The 17,093-nt window shown below is 45.6% G+C and overlaps 1 protein-coding gene across 1 annotated transcript in view; it reads right to left on the bottom strand.

Moving 5' to 3' along the window:
- FRAS1 (Fraser extracellular matrix complex subunit 1) overlaps positions 1 to 12,804 on the bottom strand; it is a 504,323-nt gene extending 491,519 nt beyond the window's left edge. The window contains exons 1-2 of the mRNA XM_043447950.1: positions 11,641 to 12,804; positions 3,565 to 3,596 (exon numbers count right to left, since the gene is read on the bottom strand). Of these exons, the coding sequence (XP_043303885.1) occupies positions 3,565 to 3,596; positions 11,641 to 11,716 (108 nt within the window). The 5' untranslated portion in view covers positions 11,717 to 12,804. The remainder of the gene's footprint in view (positions 1 to 3,564; positions 3,597 to 11,640) is intronic.
- Between the last annotated feature and the right edge of the window lie 4,289 nt (positions 12,805 to 17,093).

The raw sequence follows: 17,093 nt of genomic DNA, 5'->3' as shown, positions 1-17,093 counted from the left end.
TCCAAGGCAACTAATGATGAGATAGAAACCGTACCAGGGGAAGGAATACTCACAAGACAGGCTGAGAGTTAGCAACCAGCAGCTAGTGCTTGGATCCATGTCCTCATTTGCTTGGTATGTTTCATGGAATTCTAAGTAAAGCTGGTGCTTTGCCATTTTCAACCAGACCACTTTCCATTTCTGGTTACTTACCGGCAATGAGGGAGACCTGGGTTCGATCTCTGGGTTGGGAAGATCCCCTGGAGAAGGGCATGGCAACCCATTCCAGTATTCTTGCCTGGAGAATCCCCAGAGACAGAAGAGCCTGGCAGGTTACAGTCCATGGGGTCACAAAGAGTCAGACACGACTGAGCAACTAAGCCTAGCACCTGAGAAATGAGCTTCCCTGGGGTCTCAGACAGTGAAGAGTCTGCCTGTAATGCTGGAGACCAGGGTTCAATCCCTGAGTTGGGAAGATCCCCTGGATAAAGGAATGGCAACCCACTCCAGTATTTCTGCCTGGAGAATTCCACGCAGAGGAGACTTGGGGTTACCATCTATGGGGTCACAGAGTCGGACACGACTGAGCAACTAACACACAACACACACCTGAGAAATAAAAGAAGTGCAAGAACTTCACAGCCCTGCCCCAGCTCCCCCAACTATGAATGGAGAGTCTGGACTACCTGATCTCTGAAGTCCCTCCCAGCTCTAAAAGGCACACAGGTAGAATTCACAGGGTTTAGGACTGTGACACCATACCACCATCCTCACAGCCAGCTCCCAAATGCCATGCCTCTTACCACAGAAATCCTCTCACCCAAGGAATTGCTTCATCAGAGAATCCTAAACAGTATATAAAAGTTCTCAAAGTCTGGATTTTAAATTAAAAATACATAAATGCATATTCACTCAATTTCACTGATGCAGGTGCAGTGCTTTTCTTCAAGACCACCCTGTGTGGTAAGACAGCAGCAATGAATTAAGCAGACAACTGGCTACGGCCACAAGGCACCAACCTCCCTGCCATCCTGAAGTTTCTTAAAATGGAAAAGGGACTCCACGTGGTTGCAAATAAACGCAAATGCAGCATCTCTCTGGACTTTTGTGCTTTCCCCCCAATCTTTTAAAATTGTTTCTCTCACCCTTAATTTGACAGCAAGTTTTCAGCAACTCACCTCTTAAAGTATTCAACTATATGGTTTCCCTAGAAACAAACGCTGTTTCTTTTCATATTCCCACCTCAGCAGTTTAATTAAACTGTAAGTCAGGTTCGTCATTCCTCTGCTCTTACCTCCTCCAGTGGCTCACCCACTGATTGAAGGGACGAGCTAAGGTCCATGCAAGGACCCACTGCGCTGTCACCGCCCGCCTCTCTGACCTCATCTCCTGCCACGCTCCCCGGGTCACATGCTCCATCCACACTGACCTGCAGGCCCGTCTTCAAATGGCCAAACAAGCTCCTGCTTCAGACTTTACACTCACTGTTCCCTGCTCTGGAATTCTCTTTCCCTGGATGTCCAGGGGGCTAGCTCTTACCGTGCCCCTCAGGTCTTTCTTCAAATGTCACCTTACTTCCTCAGGGAGCCCTTCACTGTCCCCTTATTTCAAGAGGCCACCCTTGTCCCCTCTTTAGCCTTTTCTATCTCTCCCCTGTCCTTATACTGTTTTCGCTCTTAGCATTAATCTGATATTGCTTATTCCTAGATGCATTCCCAGTGCCTAGAATAGCAGGTCCAGGGGTATCACTCCATAAATATTCCATGGGATTTTCCAGGCAAGAACACTGGAGTGGGTTGCCATTTCCTTCTCCAGGGGATCTTCCTTACCCAGAGATCGAACCCAGGTCTCCCGCACTGCAGGCAGATGCTTTACCGTCTGAGCCACCAGGGAAGCCCCAATTGTTGAGTAATCTTTATTTTGCAATATTGCAACATATTGCAATATTGCAATAATAATCTTCATTATTGCAGCAAATTAATTGTCTTTCTCACTGAGTTGCATAACCACGATCATAAGTATACCAGGCTTGAGGACATATAGGAACAAACACACCAAAGTCTTGGTAAGTAAGGAAGCCAACTGGAAGGGTCACAGGTGTGCTGGTGACCACTCCCTTAACTTGATCCAACCGAACTGACCTCTCTCTGTACTTGCTATAGTCATATTCAGATGTACAATACCACGCTGCCACATCAAACACAGAAGGTAGTCAGGACACTGTCTTGAGATTCAGGAAGAACAACCTGAAAAAAGTCAGGTTGTTTTGTTCTGGTCCACTCCTTAAAGGTCAATTACCTTTAGCAGATCTCTTTCTCTCTCACTCTTAGTTCTTCATTAAAAAGAGGGAGGGTGTAAGATAATATGTGGCCTGTCTATTTCAGTGATCTACTGTATATATCAGGTAGATGATTGATAGCTATGAAAATATACTGAAAAGCTACGAAGCACTCTATACAACAAGTAATTTTCTTCATATTAAAATGGACAGACTATCTCTACAGCTCCCCCAAACTGATGATATACTTTATAGCACTTTGATTTTAAAGTGATTCTTAAAATGTACTAAAGAATAAACCAAAGGAAAAGTAGGCTTTTAAGGGCAGGGAATGGAAAAGAGAGTGGAAAATGCTTTCTCCTGATTCTTTATAGAAAAATATAAGGAAGGAAAAACTCATAAATCTCCAGAGCAGTAACTCTATTACATAAAGTTCAGATTCAAGAATATTACTGTGAACATCTACAATTATCTAGACTCTCAGATATTTCAAATATTTCTCATTTATTTCAATTCCACAAGGATAATTCAAGATGACATATTAGTATCACACATGTCAATAGCGGGTTGGGATGTAAATGAGCAAACCCTTTCCAACCATTCGAGTTCTTTTTCTTATTACAGCATTTATTAAACTAAAATAAAAAAGTGGTGAAGAATGACTTGTCACACCATTTATTAGAGTTGATGGAGTGTAGACGGTCTTTTCAATAAGGCTTTAACACACTGTTATGCACCACAGTACACTATTAATGAAAAGAAATGCAGGAATCTTGCATCAGCTTTTCCCACAAGTCATTCTGACGTTAGATTCAAAATCAATTCTATTCTACATGGCAAAGGTTCAGAGATATAATGTTAATTTGTTTGTTGTTTATAAAACTTAAATGTATAATGCAAAACAATGGTCAGGATCCTCCACATTGTACTCAATAATCATACATATTTTTGCAGGGGGGACTCAAAATGCAACAAGGAGATAAAGAGGTTGTGACCTAGTTCATATCTGACAAGAGAATGGGACCTAATTTTCTCTCTGATTGAAAGAACACACGGGACAGCCATGGAATGCAAATTGTGTTGGCTGTCTGAATTTCTCTTCCAATACCTGAGCATCTGAATGGAACTAATTCACTCTGGAAAAGGTATTAAGTAATTGAGCATGATTGTGCCAGGATGAGGGATAATCCTCAAACCGAGAAGGAAAATAAACATATTTTACAATGACAGGGTCACCTCACTCAGTAACCCCAATCAAGTATTTTACATTCATAAGAAATAAGTCAAATATATGAGGAATGACCTACCGCCAACAAGGAACCCTGATAGACACAAGCACCTGTGGGAGAAAAACAAAACAAGAATTAAAAGAGATGCATAACAGACCAACAGGCACAGCTCTGGCCAACTTACACAAAAACTGCATCTACATGCGTCATAATCAGCAAACTCTGCTTTCTCCAAAGTCTTAAAAGCTTGAGGGTTCTTCCCTTGGGAAAATAACCCCAAACACTAAAACAATATTTCTAGGACACACATGAGGGAAGGCACTGTTGAAGCTTATTCTTTGAATTTTAAAACAACTGTGTATACAACGACTTGTGATAAATACAGTGTGCATTTTCCTCTATGACAAATCAGCAAAGCCTCCATAATCCAGTCCCAGTTTACTGATCCAGGCTTCTCGGCCTTTCTTTGCTCAGACAAATTCTCCAGTCCAACCCAAGAGGCCAACTTAGGATCCCATGATAATACTTTCATATTGTCAACGTCTTTACTCATTTTCGTTTCCTGCAGGAGATGCATCTGGTCTAATCAAGTTCCTTGAACTCAATCCCATCTCCTTCGTGAAGCTTTCCAGCCCACATGATTATTCTTTTTCTAAAACGATTTTTGAACAGCACAACAGGTGTTGATTCAACCTATAAACATGCGGGCAGTGTGCGAACAGCTACTAGCTCAGAAACACACTTCAAAGCAGATTGAAATACCATACACACACCAAGAGCATACCCTGACAATGTGCCACACTTGGATGTCCAACGAGCAAAGGACACATTTTATTACAGTGCCTGGCCTCCAAGAGATCATTGGAAAAGTCTCAGTACTATTAACTTCTCATGAAGTTAGGACTGGTCTACATTATCTACTGATAATGGAATGAAGAACAATGTTCAAAGAAAATGAAATGGTTATTTACACTTGGGCTTTGAATCAAAGATCTCTATGGGCAAATTTACTGAAATGACTTTTGTGCCCTTGACATTCAAATAAGAATAAATTGAGATAAAACCCTGGGGGGAAATTCTTCCTAAGTAACTTACTTTTCTTTAAGAAATCCCATTCCAAAGACTATTTAAGTTGACAATATATCATAAAGATATATATATACATATATATAGATATAGATACATTTACAAAATAATTATGAGGCATGTGGATATATATATAAAATAATCACATACTTAGTCACTAAGTTATGTCCAACTCTTTTGCAGCCCCATAGACTGTAGCCTACTAGGCTCCTCTGTCCAAGGAATTTCCCAGGCAAGAATACTGGAGTGCATTGCCATTTCCTTCTCCAAAATAATAGTATACAGGTAAATAAATACATATCAACACAATTCAATTCTTAAAACACATACTTATTTAACAACTTCTGACATTTAAAAGTTAAACATAAAGATCATCACTTAGGTACAATTTAACAAAATTCAACCTTTCGATAAAACCATCCTCAAATAATTTTATTACCTTCTTCCACAGCACTACCCTTGAAAAGCCACTATCCTTTCAAACCTCCAAAAGGTATCAGGTATCTTAAGAAGTATCCAAGTATTCATATCAAAGTCCATTTCTGGAAATTTGGACAAATTTGGACAAATTCGTTGTACCATGAAAAAATAAAGTGGCAGTGAGTAGCCACATTAGCACATTTCGTTAAGCCAAATATCTGCTAGGTACTGAAGTCAAAACTGTGTGTAACTCCTGATAAATTCTATCATTAGGAAAAGGAGTTAACTCAGTTTGGGTTGCTGCAGGATGTACAATTCTGAAAGAAATAAGCCTTGGCCTCTGAAGGCTTTCCTGCAACACAATAGCTCTACCCAAAAGGCAGCTGCAGAAATGAGTACTAACATGTCTTCCAAAACCTCACTGCTTCCTTCTGGAGGATAGAAAGCGTCCCATTGTAACACCCAGTTCCATCAAACATTATCACCACTCCATGCCACATGTAGTCCTCATGTGCAGGCATACTTTCCCACACCCACACAAGCTTCACACCTACCAGGAGACAAAGTCGCTGCATGCAGCTTCTGGTGATGCCTTTTCACTAACCAATCAACCCATACACTTTGGAAAACAAAGTTATTGTCTCCACTCATCACTTTTTCTCTTAAGGAAATGATTGCAACTCTGAGTTTTCAATTTTGGCTTATTTGAACTTGAATTCTGAACTTGAAAGGCAACTCCAGATTAATGGGAATTCTGACCAACGAGTGGTAAAGAACCCTCCTGCCAATGCATGAAACGTAGGAAACGCAGATTCAGTCCCTGGGTCGGGAAGACACCACGCCCTAAGAAATGGCAACCCACTCCAGCATACTTGCCCAGAGAATCCCATGGACAGGATCCTGGTGGGCTAGGCTCTATAGGGTTGCAAAAGAGTTGGACATGACTGAAGCAACTTAGCATGCATGCACATGCACACACAAAGCGGATCTACAAGGAGAAACAGGCCTTCTAGAAGGGAAAACAAGGAAAAAGACAAGAGGAACCAGGTCCTCTGATCAAGAACTTGGCCAGTTTTAGGGCATAGAACACAGCTGAGATGGCGAGTAATTGAATTTCTGACACCTGTGACAAAATACGTGAAGTTTTGCAGGGTGACGGGATCAGACGGTGCCAAGAAGGAAGCCAAGATCATGCGACCTTCCCTCCTTAGGGTTGTGCCTTTCTCGCAGGTCCCATAGACAAAATGTCACTTCATATTCATGTAAACAGGTAAATGTCTGTTTTTAGGCCCACTGACACATTATAAGGGAATCCATTATGAGACACTTGTATAAAATCTGAAGTTTTCAGAGGAAATTTGAGATACAATTTGCACTTGTACTCACAGCCTGATATTCGTGATAGAAACCCCTACCTGATAACATGAGCATTTGCTCATTTTAGAGATGTTAAAACCTAAGAATCACAAAATGTCAGATCCATTAGTTCAAAGAAATAGTGGCAGATAAGATTATAAGATATGAAGAAATTTGGAGAGCATGGTATCACAAAAACATGACTCATTAGGAACAAGCAGCCACAAGTTGGCATTTAAATGTTCAAGCTTTTATGTTGTGCTCTAATTCAGCATATGGCTTGCACACTGTGGAACAGTTAAAACAGAATCGTTTTCTGAACTGACAGGACAGCTCATGTTCTGATTATTGTCAACCAGGAGTCAGATCAATTAATAGAGTAGTTAAATCGAAAATGGGCCAACTGTTTTTGAACTAATGTAAGATTTGGCACAGGGTTCCAGCTATGCCATGTGGCAACCCCTCCCCTCTCCTGAGCCAAGTGGTGGCCGAGTATTTTACGACTACTCATGTCTGAGTAAAATTGAGTAATATTGCCACTCAAGTCCACAACAGTGAATACAGATGGCCATGCTCTCACTAAAGGATTTATTTGCAGAGGATAACACCTAGAATCCAATCCCCAGAGGAGAACATAAATATAATATGAGGGACATAAGAGCCTATGACAATATAAACACATCTTTATTTCTGCTAGTAGTTAGTTGCAAAAGCCAAAAGATGCAGGGTTGCAGTTGTTCAGTATTGGTAAACCCACTGAGGGTCAATGTTGACATGTCCCTATGGCTCTCTTACCCATATTAATGGTTTTCCAGGAATGCAAACTCCTTTAGGGCAGGTATTATGATTTTTTTTTTTGATGTCTATATGTCCCTACCAGATATAACCTGATAAACCGATACATAAGCTCTCAATAAAGATTTGTGGAATGAATGAGTGAAGAGATAGGCTATTTCTTCCCATCCAATGTCTTTCCTTCCTTAACATTGAGTTTTAAGCACTGACTCTTACATAGAAGGAACTCTCCAGCCAAGAGTAGAACCAAATAGGATGATCCACCCATAAATAAAAACACTCTATTAAATTATCCTTTTCAGCATATTCCATTAATGGCTTTTAAAAACTAGAAAAAGACTAGAAAACTATAAAATTGACTGAAGTCACATGGGGAGTAACAGACACAGACTAGAACTCAGTTCTCTTAACCAATTCAAGAATCTTGCTCTACCCACAAGCCAACAGGTTCTACCTAGTGTAACTTCACACAACCAGGGTCAATACAACTCAAGATGTTCTTCTCCAGGAAATGTCATGGAAGAGCCCACCTGATTCAGAAAGCAGCCATGTTTGTTAGAAGTTTCTCTGTGACTTTCTGAGTTTGTTAAGTTCTCAAATCATAGTGGTCTGTCAGCTTGGTGATATAAGAAAATGTAAAATAAAACTGTCAATTACCTGTTGGTAAAACTTCAGTTTTCTTTTAATAATTAAAATTCAGAACTATGAAATTGCAACTGATTGCAAATAAAGCAGTAAATATCAAACTTTTTTTATTCTATGTTGGATGATTAGCACAAGTATTTTGGAGTTATCAGTTCAGATCAATTCAGTTCAGTCACTCAGTCGTGTCTGACTCCTTGCGACCCCATGAACCGCAGCACGCCAGGCCTCCCTGTCCATCAACAACTCCCGGAGTCCACCCAAACCCATGTCCATTGAGTCGGTGATACCATCCAACCATCTCATCCTCTGTTGTCCCCTTTTCCTCCTGCCCTCAATCTTTCCCAGCATCAGGGTCTTTTCAAATGAGTCTGCTCTTCACATCAGGTGGCCAAAGTATTGGAGTTTCAGCTTCAACATCAGTCCTTCCAATGAACACCCAGGACTGATCTCCTTTAGGATGGACTGGTTGGACCTCCTTGCAGTCCAAGGGACTCTCAAGAGTCTTCTCCAACACCACAGTTCAAAAGCATCAATTCTTCGTGCTCACCTTTCTTTATAGTCCAACTCTCACATCCATACATGACCACTGGAAAAACCACAGCCTTGACTAGACGACCTTTGTTGGCAAAGTAATGTCTCTGCTTTTTAATATGCTACCTAGGTTGGTCATAACTTCCCTTCCAAGGAGTAAGCATCTTTTAATTTCATGGCTGCAAACACCATCTGCAGTGATTTTGGAGCCCAGAAAAATAAAGTCAGCCATTGTTTCCACTGTTTCCCCATCTATCTGCCATAAAGTGATAGGACCAGATGTCATGATCTTAGTTTTCTGAATGTTGAGCTTTAAGCCAACTTTTTCACTCTCCTCTTTCACTTTCATCAAGAGGCTCTTTAGTTCTACACGAGCTATCACCTTGCCAATTTCTGCATTTGGTGAATAATAGAACACAGCCTAAAGAAGTTAGGTAGTTCATCCAAGGCCATACGGCAGCAGTCTAAGCTTAATTTGAAATGTGATCTGGCAATACTTATTCCCCTGAACAATATTTTTTAGTACCTATTGTGCACCAGGAGCTGAGCTGGAGATATAAGAATAACCAAAAGCCATCTTAAGCCCTCAGTGAGCATACAGTTAAATGAAGAAGACTGCATCTTTAATTTGATTAATCATTTTATTAGTTTTTAAAGTTAGTTTTATTGGGTATTTTACTGAGGCACTAATTTGCAATTTCTTTGTATATAAAATGGGGACAATAAAAGCAATTAACCCAGAAAAAAAAAGAAGACGGCATCTTTATCAACTAAAATTATAGAGTTATTAAATGGTGTACTAGAACATATATGACACGCTCTCTGAGCATTGAGAAGAAAACAAATTCTGTCTGAACAGCAAAAGTATCACAGAATTAGTCACATCAAAAGACCCACACATGTGAATACTTCTTTTCCGTTTTTAAAAATCATTGCCAGGACTAGCACTAAAACTTGAGGAACTCTCTAAGATCCTTAAGCTCTCCATCTCTGTCCTCAATGCTCGTATTTTTTAAGAGAAAAAGAAAACCCTGACAGAATCAAATCACAAGTCTCATCAGATGACAACTGATTTTCTGGCTGTGGGGCTGTTATCATTTAATTAATTTAATTAAATGAGAGTAAATATGTAAAGCTCTTAGCCTAGTGCCAGGCAGATAGTATGTGCTCCACAAATTTCCCTACTCATTCATTCATTATTAGGCTTGGGGCTTCCCTGGTGGCTCAGTTGGTAAAGAATCCGCCTGCAATGCGGGAGACCTGGGTTCCAGCCCTCGGTTGGGAAGATCCCCTGGAGAACGGAACAGCTACCCACTCCAGTATTCTGGTCTGGAGAATTCCATGGACTATATATATAGTCCATGGGGTCGCAAAGAGTCAGACAGGACTGAGCGACTTTCACTTTCCAGCATCGTTATGACTTGGATGGAAACTCTCAAACATGTATCAATCCAGGTTGTGAGATGATTCTAGAATGCTCTGAAGGTGGGCTGAAACAGTAAGAAGCAAAGTATCCAAAGAATCTTTGGAGGAATAGTGCTCCTCACGCCCCACACTTCCTCTCCCCCATCTGAAAACTCTGGACGTTCTTAAACTTTGCCCTTTTTGTCAACCCGTCTTCCACAGAGCGAACCCTGCCGGCCCTTCATAATAATGGCTTTTGTCATTTCAAAAGATCTGCTCTGAGAAGCCAATCGTTGCAGTATTCCAACTGCTCCCTGGTGAGTATGGGGCGGGGGGCGGGGGGCGGGGGGGGGGGGGGGGACGACGGACAGATAGCACGTCTGCCGCGTGGCCGGGATATGATCCTAAATAGGAAACTCCCATCACTCGGTGACAATGTAATTTTTCTACGTCTCAAGTTCACACTGGGGTGTCCTAGGTTGACTCTCCCATCTGCTTCACTACAATTAAGCCCTTTAAGTTTTATTGTTTTTTAAGTCTGCAAACACACTCACACATAAAACAAAGACACGGTTCTACAGGTTATGCCTTGTTTGAAAAGGGCTGCACAGGTCCCAGACCTGCTCCTTCCCGGACCCTTAACATACTTCCCGGGAGGGTGCAGGCAGACGGTCCCTTCATCTACCGGCAAGCCCCCAGTGCTGTGCGTTTCCAAAGCCACGCCACCCTCTCCCGGGAAGCTAGCGAGGAAAAGGCAGCATCTCAGGTGGCTGCAGGTCCACCCGAGCAGGGCTGCGTCCCGCCGGGGGCTGCGGCCGCCCCCCGCCCCGTGCCCGGGTCCGCACCCGCGAGCCGGCTTCCAGCCCGCACCTGCGCGGAGAAGGCTCCCAGCCCCGCGGCGCCAGCGGCTGCGGCTCTGATTTGAAGCGGGGCAGGTGAACCCTCCTTCCTGAAGCTGGATGAATAATGAATGGAGCCGGGAGGGGAAGCCGAGAGCCCTGCGCTGTGGATTAAGCCGTCTTCCTCCGCCCGCCGTCTCCCTTCCCCTTTCCTAAGCCCGGAGAGGCGACTTTCCCGGCGACTCCGAGCAGGTGGGAGTTCCCGGCGCCTCGCATCCCCGGGCCCGCATCCCAGGACCCCCAAACTCTTGATCTTTTTTATCGATGCATTTATTTGCCCGAGCTCACATCGCTTTTGCTATCATGGCGACAATTCCCACCGTCTCCTTTCTCTCCCCCAGCTCCAGGGTTTTTACACGTAGACTGGAGACCCGGAGGAAAACTGGGAGGCAGAGGGCGAAGTCAGAGAATGGAGCTAAACTCTTATTAACCACTTATTTTCCGCGGAAGCGGCAGCCTGGTGCCTTTCTGTACTGGGGAGATTTCTTTTAGTCCGATTGAATTGTCCACCTCCAGAACACGCTCTAACCGGTTTATAAAATCTTAATTGGACTTTAAGGGGAGACCCACTGGGAAAAGGAGGGCGGGAGAGGAAAGGGGTTTTAAGGAGCCGGATTTTATGTTTCATAGGAGCAGAAGTATTTTTACGCAGGTAAGAGCAGCTGTTCTCTCCTCACCTACGCTCCATGTAGTTGCTTTCCACTCAGGGGCTCCAGGGAAGTGGAAGAAAGAGAATCCAATTTCAGGGATAGCACCTCCATCGGCCACCCCACCCCCAAATGCGCTCAGGGCTGAAAGGGAGTGGGGCTTGGGATCCGCGTGCAAAACCATCAGGAGTTGGATGGAATCGTCTCAGAAAAAAACCCACTCTAGTTCCCCGGCCACCCACCTACCCATCCCCAGAAAACTTCCATCTGACTCACAATACCATAATCCGGCTAAGCTTTTAAAACAGCTCGATCACACGCGCGCGCACACACACACACACACACACATACACACACCACCACTCTCTCACCTTCAGAATGATGAGGCAATGCTGCAAATTCCGCCAATGCGAGAGCCATCCCGAGCCACACTTTGAAGACACTCATCGCCGCCTCGGCACTCAGGCTGGAGGAGCCCACCTTTCAGCATCCAAGAACCGGTTATCAGCCGAAACGCAGGCTTCCGCGCCCCGGGCTGGGCGCACCGAGAAAGGGGGCGGCGGCGAGCGGTCACCTCCGGGGAAACGAGGCGACGGACCGGCGGGAGCGACACTCACATCAGCCCCGAGGCGCCGGGGCGGGAGGGGGTTTCAGTTCACTCACAGCCGGGGAACAGCGCGCCCAATTCTCCAGCCGAGCAGGGCGCCAACGCGGGCTGAGCTGGGAAAATAAAGGAGGAGGCAGGGCGCACAATGTTCCCCGAGGCCAAGTCTCGCAGGAAAGTTGCCGGTCACCGGCCGACCTGATCCCCCAGCAGTTCCTTCAGGCCGGACCTATCCGCTCCAGGGTCCCCGGTCGTGGAGACCCCGGCGCGTCGGCTCCTGGATCCCCAAACCGTGGAGACCCCGGAGAAGGTTCCTAAGCGGCACCTTTTTAAAGTTCGCTTGACACTCTCCGTCGGCGCCGCGTCGGCCAAGGGGGTTGCCGGGAGCCCCGAAAGACCCAGTCACCCCTCCTTCTGGGCTGGGCCCCCAGGGCTCGACGGACCTCAGCCTCCCCGGGAGGCTCGCAGGAAACTTTGTGTTGCGCTGCGGGCGGCTCCCGGGACTCGCCGGTGTTGCGGCCGCCCGGCACCTCCTCGGGCTGCGCTCTCTGCCGCAGATCGTGCGAACGCTCGGGAGGAGAGCCCGGGGGTGGCGCGGGGGGACGCGGCCGCTACTTTCGCGCCCCCGCCGCCAGCCGGGGTGAGGAGAGCTGCCGGGCGCGGTCTCTCCGCGCCGCCGGCCACCTCTCCGCGCTGCCGGCCACCTCCGCACCGTGCGCCCGGAGCCGGTCTGCAGGGTCGAGATGCGATTACGGAAGCGGAGGAGGAGCCATCATTTTAAATGCAAGGAGGAAAGAGCTGGAGAGCCCGGAAGGGACCCCCGAATTAGAGCCACTCGGACCAGAGAGCCCGGAAGCGCACAAAATCAGGCCCCCTCTGGAGCCCCGCGTTTAAAGGACACACGCTCCGCCTCCCTCCCCTCCTTCCTCTCTCCAGAGCTCGGAGTGAAAATGGACCCAGCGACTCCGAGCTTTGGCAAAAGATTCCTGAGAGTCACGTGGAAAGAGGAGAAGCTAGGAGGGGCGGGGGTGGGGGGCGGTGAGAGAGAGCAACCTGATCCCCTGATTCTTTCGGCTGGAGTTCAGATTGCCTTTGTCTGGGGCGGGATCGAGAGTGGTCACACGAGGGAGGGCGAGAGGGGAAGATGGCGTGGTCCTGACTCCTGCAACAGCCGAGGGGCCCGCCAAGAGGATGCACACCCCTCACTTGGGGGCCGGTATGCCCACCTTCAAATGCCCCGCACGGCTCGCACCCTACACCCCGCCACTCCGGCTGGACTAAGAGAGTGAGGCGGATCTGATCCATCTTCCTCGCTCTGGGACCCCCGGGTCGTCGCATCGTGGGTTTACCAGCAGCCTGGGAGGACCTCGGTGTGTGTGTGTCCGAGGCCGGGCCTCCCACAGCGAGTGCACCGCCCCCCCCCCCGCCCCAATCCCTCCCCGAGAGAGGTTGTCAGTGGAACACTACACGGCCTCGGCGCGGTGCCTTCAACTGCGCCCCCAAATGCCCAAGACTGGGAAGGAAATGTCCGGGCAAGGCAGTCTGGCCCAGGCACTTGAAGAGGGAAGGTCTTCATTCCAGCTCTGGACTGAGTGACGGCAGCTGATTTTTTATAGGACCAAATAAAAATAGGTGATCTAGGGTTAATTATTTGATGAGAACAGTTGCATCAGAGAGATGCTGTCTGGATTCTGATTGGCGCAAAGAAGAGATGATCTGGGTCTCTCAGCTGACCTGAGATGGGTGAACCTGTCAGAGGGGAGTTATCCAAGCACTGGAACCCCTGAGCTGTGAAACCGCAGGGGCCCCCACTTATTTCCAGTCTTTGCCATCTCCATATCCGTGGATGTTTACTCTGCACTGGCGCTGCTGGAAATGATTCACTTTTCAGAATAACTGGATAAATTGTAACTGGCAGATCCCTGTAACTAATACTATTAGCCAAAGCGAAAGGAAAAGTCTGACCACCCAGCACTGATAATCGCGTGTTCACAGGACCCAGGGATGGTGCAATTCACCCTCAGTCTCTCATGGTCCGAGGTGGTCACAGGGACTGAGACTGTCACCTCTGGACCTGAATCACATAGTTGTTGTTGAGTCGCCCAGTCCTGCCCAACTCTTTGCCACCCCATGGACTGCAGCATATCATCAGGCCTCTCTGTCCCTCACCATCTCCTGAAGTTTGCCCAAGTTCATGTCCAATGAATCGACAATGCCATCCAGCCGACTCATCCTCTGACGCCCTCTTCTCCTTCTGCCCTCAATCCTTGCCAGCATCGGAAACTTTTCCAAAAAGTCGGCTGTTGGCATCAGATGAGCAAGATACTGAAGTTTCAGCTTCAGCATCAGTCCTTCCAATGAAGGACTAATTATGAGCATTCAGGGTTGATTTCCAATGAATGAGTATTCAGGGTAGATTTCCCTTAAGATTGACTGGTTTGATTTCCTTACTGTCCAAGGGACTCTCAGGAGTCTTCTCCAGCACCACAGTTCAAAGGCATCAATTCTTCAGAGCTCAGCCTTCTTTACCATCCAGCTCTCACAACCGTACCTGACCACTGGGAAGACCATACTTAAACTATAAGGAACTTGGTCGGCAGAGTAATGTCTCTGCTTTTCAACACACTCTCTAGGTTTGTCTTAGCTATCCTGCCAAGAAATCAAACATCTTCTGGTTTCATGGCTGCAGTCACCATCCACAGTGATTTTAGAGCTCAAGAAGAAGAAATCTGTCCCTACCTCCACCTGTTTCTGCCCTATTTGCCAGGAAGTAATGGGGACAAATGCCATGATCTTAGTTTTTTCTTTAGTTTTAAGCCAGCTCTTTCACTCTCCTCCTTCATCCTCATCAAGAGGCTCCTCTTCGCTTTCTACCATTAGAGTGGTATCATCCACATATCTGAGGTTGTTGATGTTTCTCCCGCCTATCTTGATTCCAGCTTGTAACTCATCCAGCCCGGCATTTCTCATGATGTGCTTAGCATTTAGATTAAACAGACAGTGACAGCAGACAGCCCTATCATACTCCTTTCTCAATCTTCAACCAATCAGTCGTTCCATACAGAACTGTTGCTTCTTGACCCACATACTATTTGACCCCTAAGTTGCTTCTTGACCCCTGAGTTTCTCAGGAGACCGGTAAGATGGTCTGGTATTCCCATCTCTTTAAGAGCTTTCTGCAGTTTATAGCGGAGAGCACATAGTAAGCACTCATTAAACGTTTGTTAAAAGGATGAGCAAAATAGGAAGAACCTGAGAGAAGTGATCACTTAGATGGGGTTGGTTTGGAAAATCCCCTTTCCCCAAAAAAAGAATCCTCTCCCTTTTTTTATTTAGAAAGTTGACATTTTCTTTATCCCTTGGAAAGTGCTGTGAAAACTCAGCTTCCAGCGCACTCTGTCAACCACTTTACCATCCTAATGCCAACTTTACAGAAATTTTGTAGCCACCACTGACTAGGAGTAACCTAGACAGTTTGCTCTCTCAAGAACCAATTTGACTTTATTTTTAAAAAGTCATAGAGAAGTCTCAATAAGTCATCTGTTATTTTGTGCTTCGTGCAAGTATATCACTTTTTTAAAAGGAAAGGAAATGAAGGTAGGAGGGAAGAGGGGGGCAGGCCAGGGGAAGGGCACTACCATTTACCCTGAATTCATCTATGCTGCATTTATTTCTCACATGCTCAGTCCACCAGCAGCCCAAGATGGGGCCACACACTGGCCTACTCACATCATCTAATGAGACAGAGAGTTGATAGGCCCAGAGTCTGTGTACTGAGATCCTTGGATGACCCGATGGTTAAAAGAGTCAACCAATGATCCAGTAATATGAGGCATATCTAGTGTCTCCTGTGGCCACTTAAATTAAAATATTGGTAAAAGAATTATATTAACCTATTTCATTATGGTGGAAATTTAGTAAGCATTTTTATGAATATGCAACTAATCATAACCAACTTATGTCTATACATTAACCTCTAAGTCTAAGTGCTTCATTTCAACCACCAATGCTTCCACTGACAGAAGTTCAAGAGCCAGAGAAAGCTGAGTCTACCTCCTCAAGGCTTTTTATTGATATGTCTTTTGTGGGTGGGTTGGGAGGGCACACCGTTTGCATGCTTTCTGGGTGGCGCCAGTGGTAAAGAATCCACCTGCAATATAGGAGACATGAGTTCAAACCCTGGGTTGGGAAGATCCCCTAAAGAAAGAAATAGTAACCTACTCCAGTATTCTTGCCTGGAGAATTCCATGGACAGAGGAGCCTGGAGGGCTACAGTCCATGGGGTCACAAAGAATCAGACATTCTGGGCATGCACACAGTTCTATCATACTGCACATGGGATCTTAGTTCCCTGACCAGGGATTGAATCCATGCCCCTTGCAGGGAAGTCCCTCATTTGTACATCTAGTTTTGACATCCATTAACATGTCTCACAAAATCTCCTTGGCCCATCCTGCTATCATCTGTCAGCATGTCTCTGGCTTTGTGACTGCCCATTTAGGGGCCAAGATTTATCATTCCTGCTCTAAATGATAGTATTACCAACAATAATAGTGAACACATACTGACTACTTTGCGGCTAACGCTGTATACTTGTCTATTTAATCCTCCAATACTCTTGTGAGATAGGTACTCCTATGTTCATTTACCCAAGAAATTTGCCAGTATGTTCATTTACCAGAGAAATAACTGATGCTGATATTTAAATAATCTGTCCAAAGTCAAGACAGCTAATACATGACAAAGCTTATTGGAATAAGCAACTCTAGCTGCAATGACAGGCAACCCCTCAAACCGCAGTGTCTGGAAATAATGCAAGTTTATTTCTCAGTCACATCCTGGCCCCTATGCATTTATAGCTCCTGCGCATCAGCCCCTGGGCATTGATAACCTCTTATTCCTAAACCATCGTGGAACTCTGCGCTTGTGCTGCTTCTGCATGAGGGCCAGAGAGCAATAAAACAGGCACTGAAATCCCTAAGTGCCTCAGCCCTTTCTCTCAGAATCTATTGGCAAGAGTCACCGTAACCCTAACCTAACTGCAAGGGGAGCTGGGGCCATGAAGGAACATGTAGGAATTCAGTGAGCATTAACTATACCACCTCATTGCAGAGTCCTTGCCCTTAACTATCTTAATTATTCTACCTTACATCCTCTTGCCCACTAGCAAGGCCCCAGGTTGAACCTTCCCTTCTTCAGTCTCTAAATTGTGTCCAACTC

The sequence above is a fragment of the Cervus canadensis genome, chromosome 26 (assembly GCF_019320065.1).
Source record: "Cervus canadensis isolate Bull #8, Minnesota chromosome 26, ASM1932006v1, whole genome shotgun sequence".
In the NCBI taxonomy this organism is placed as follows: domain Eukaryota; kingdom Metazoa; phylum Chordata; class Mammalia; order Artiodactyla; family Cervidae; genus Cervus; species Cervus canadensis.
This window is presented reverse-complemented; position numbering and strand designations above follow the sequence as displayed.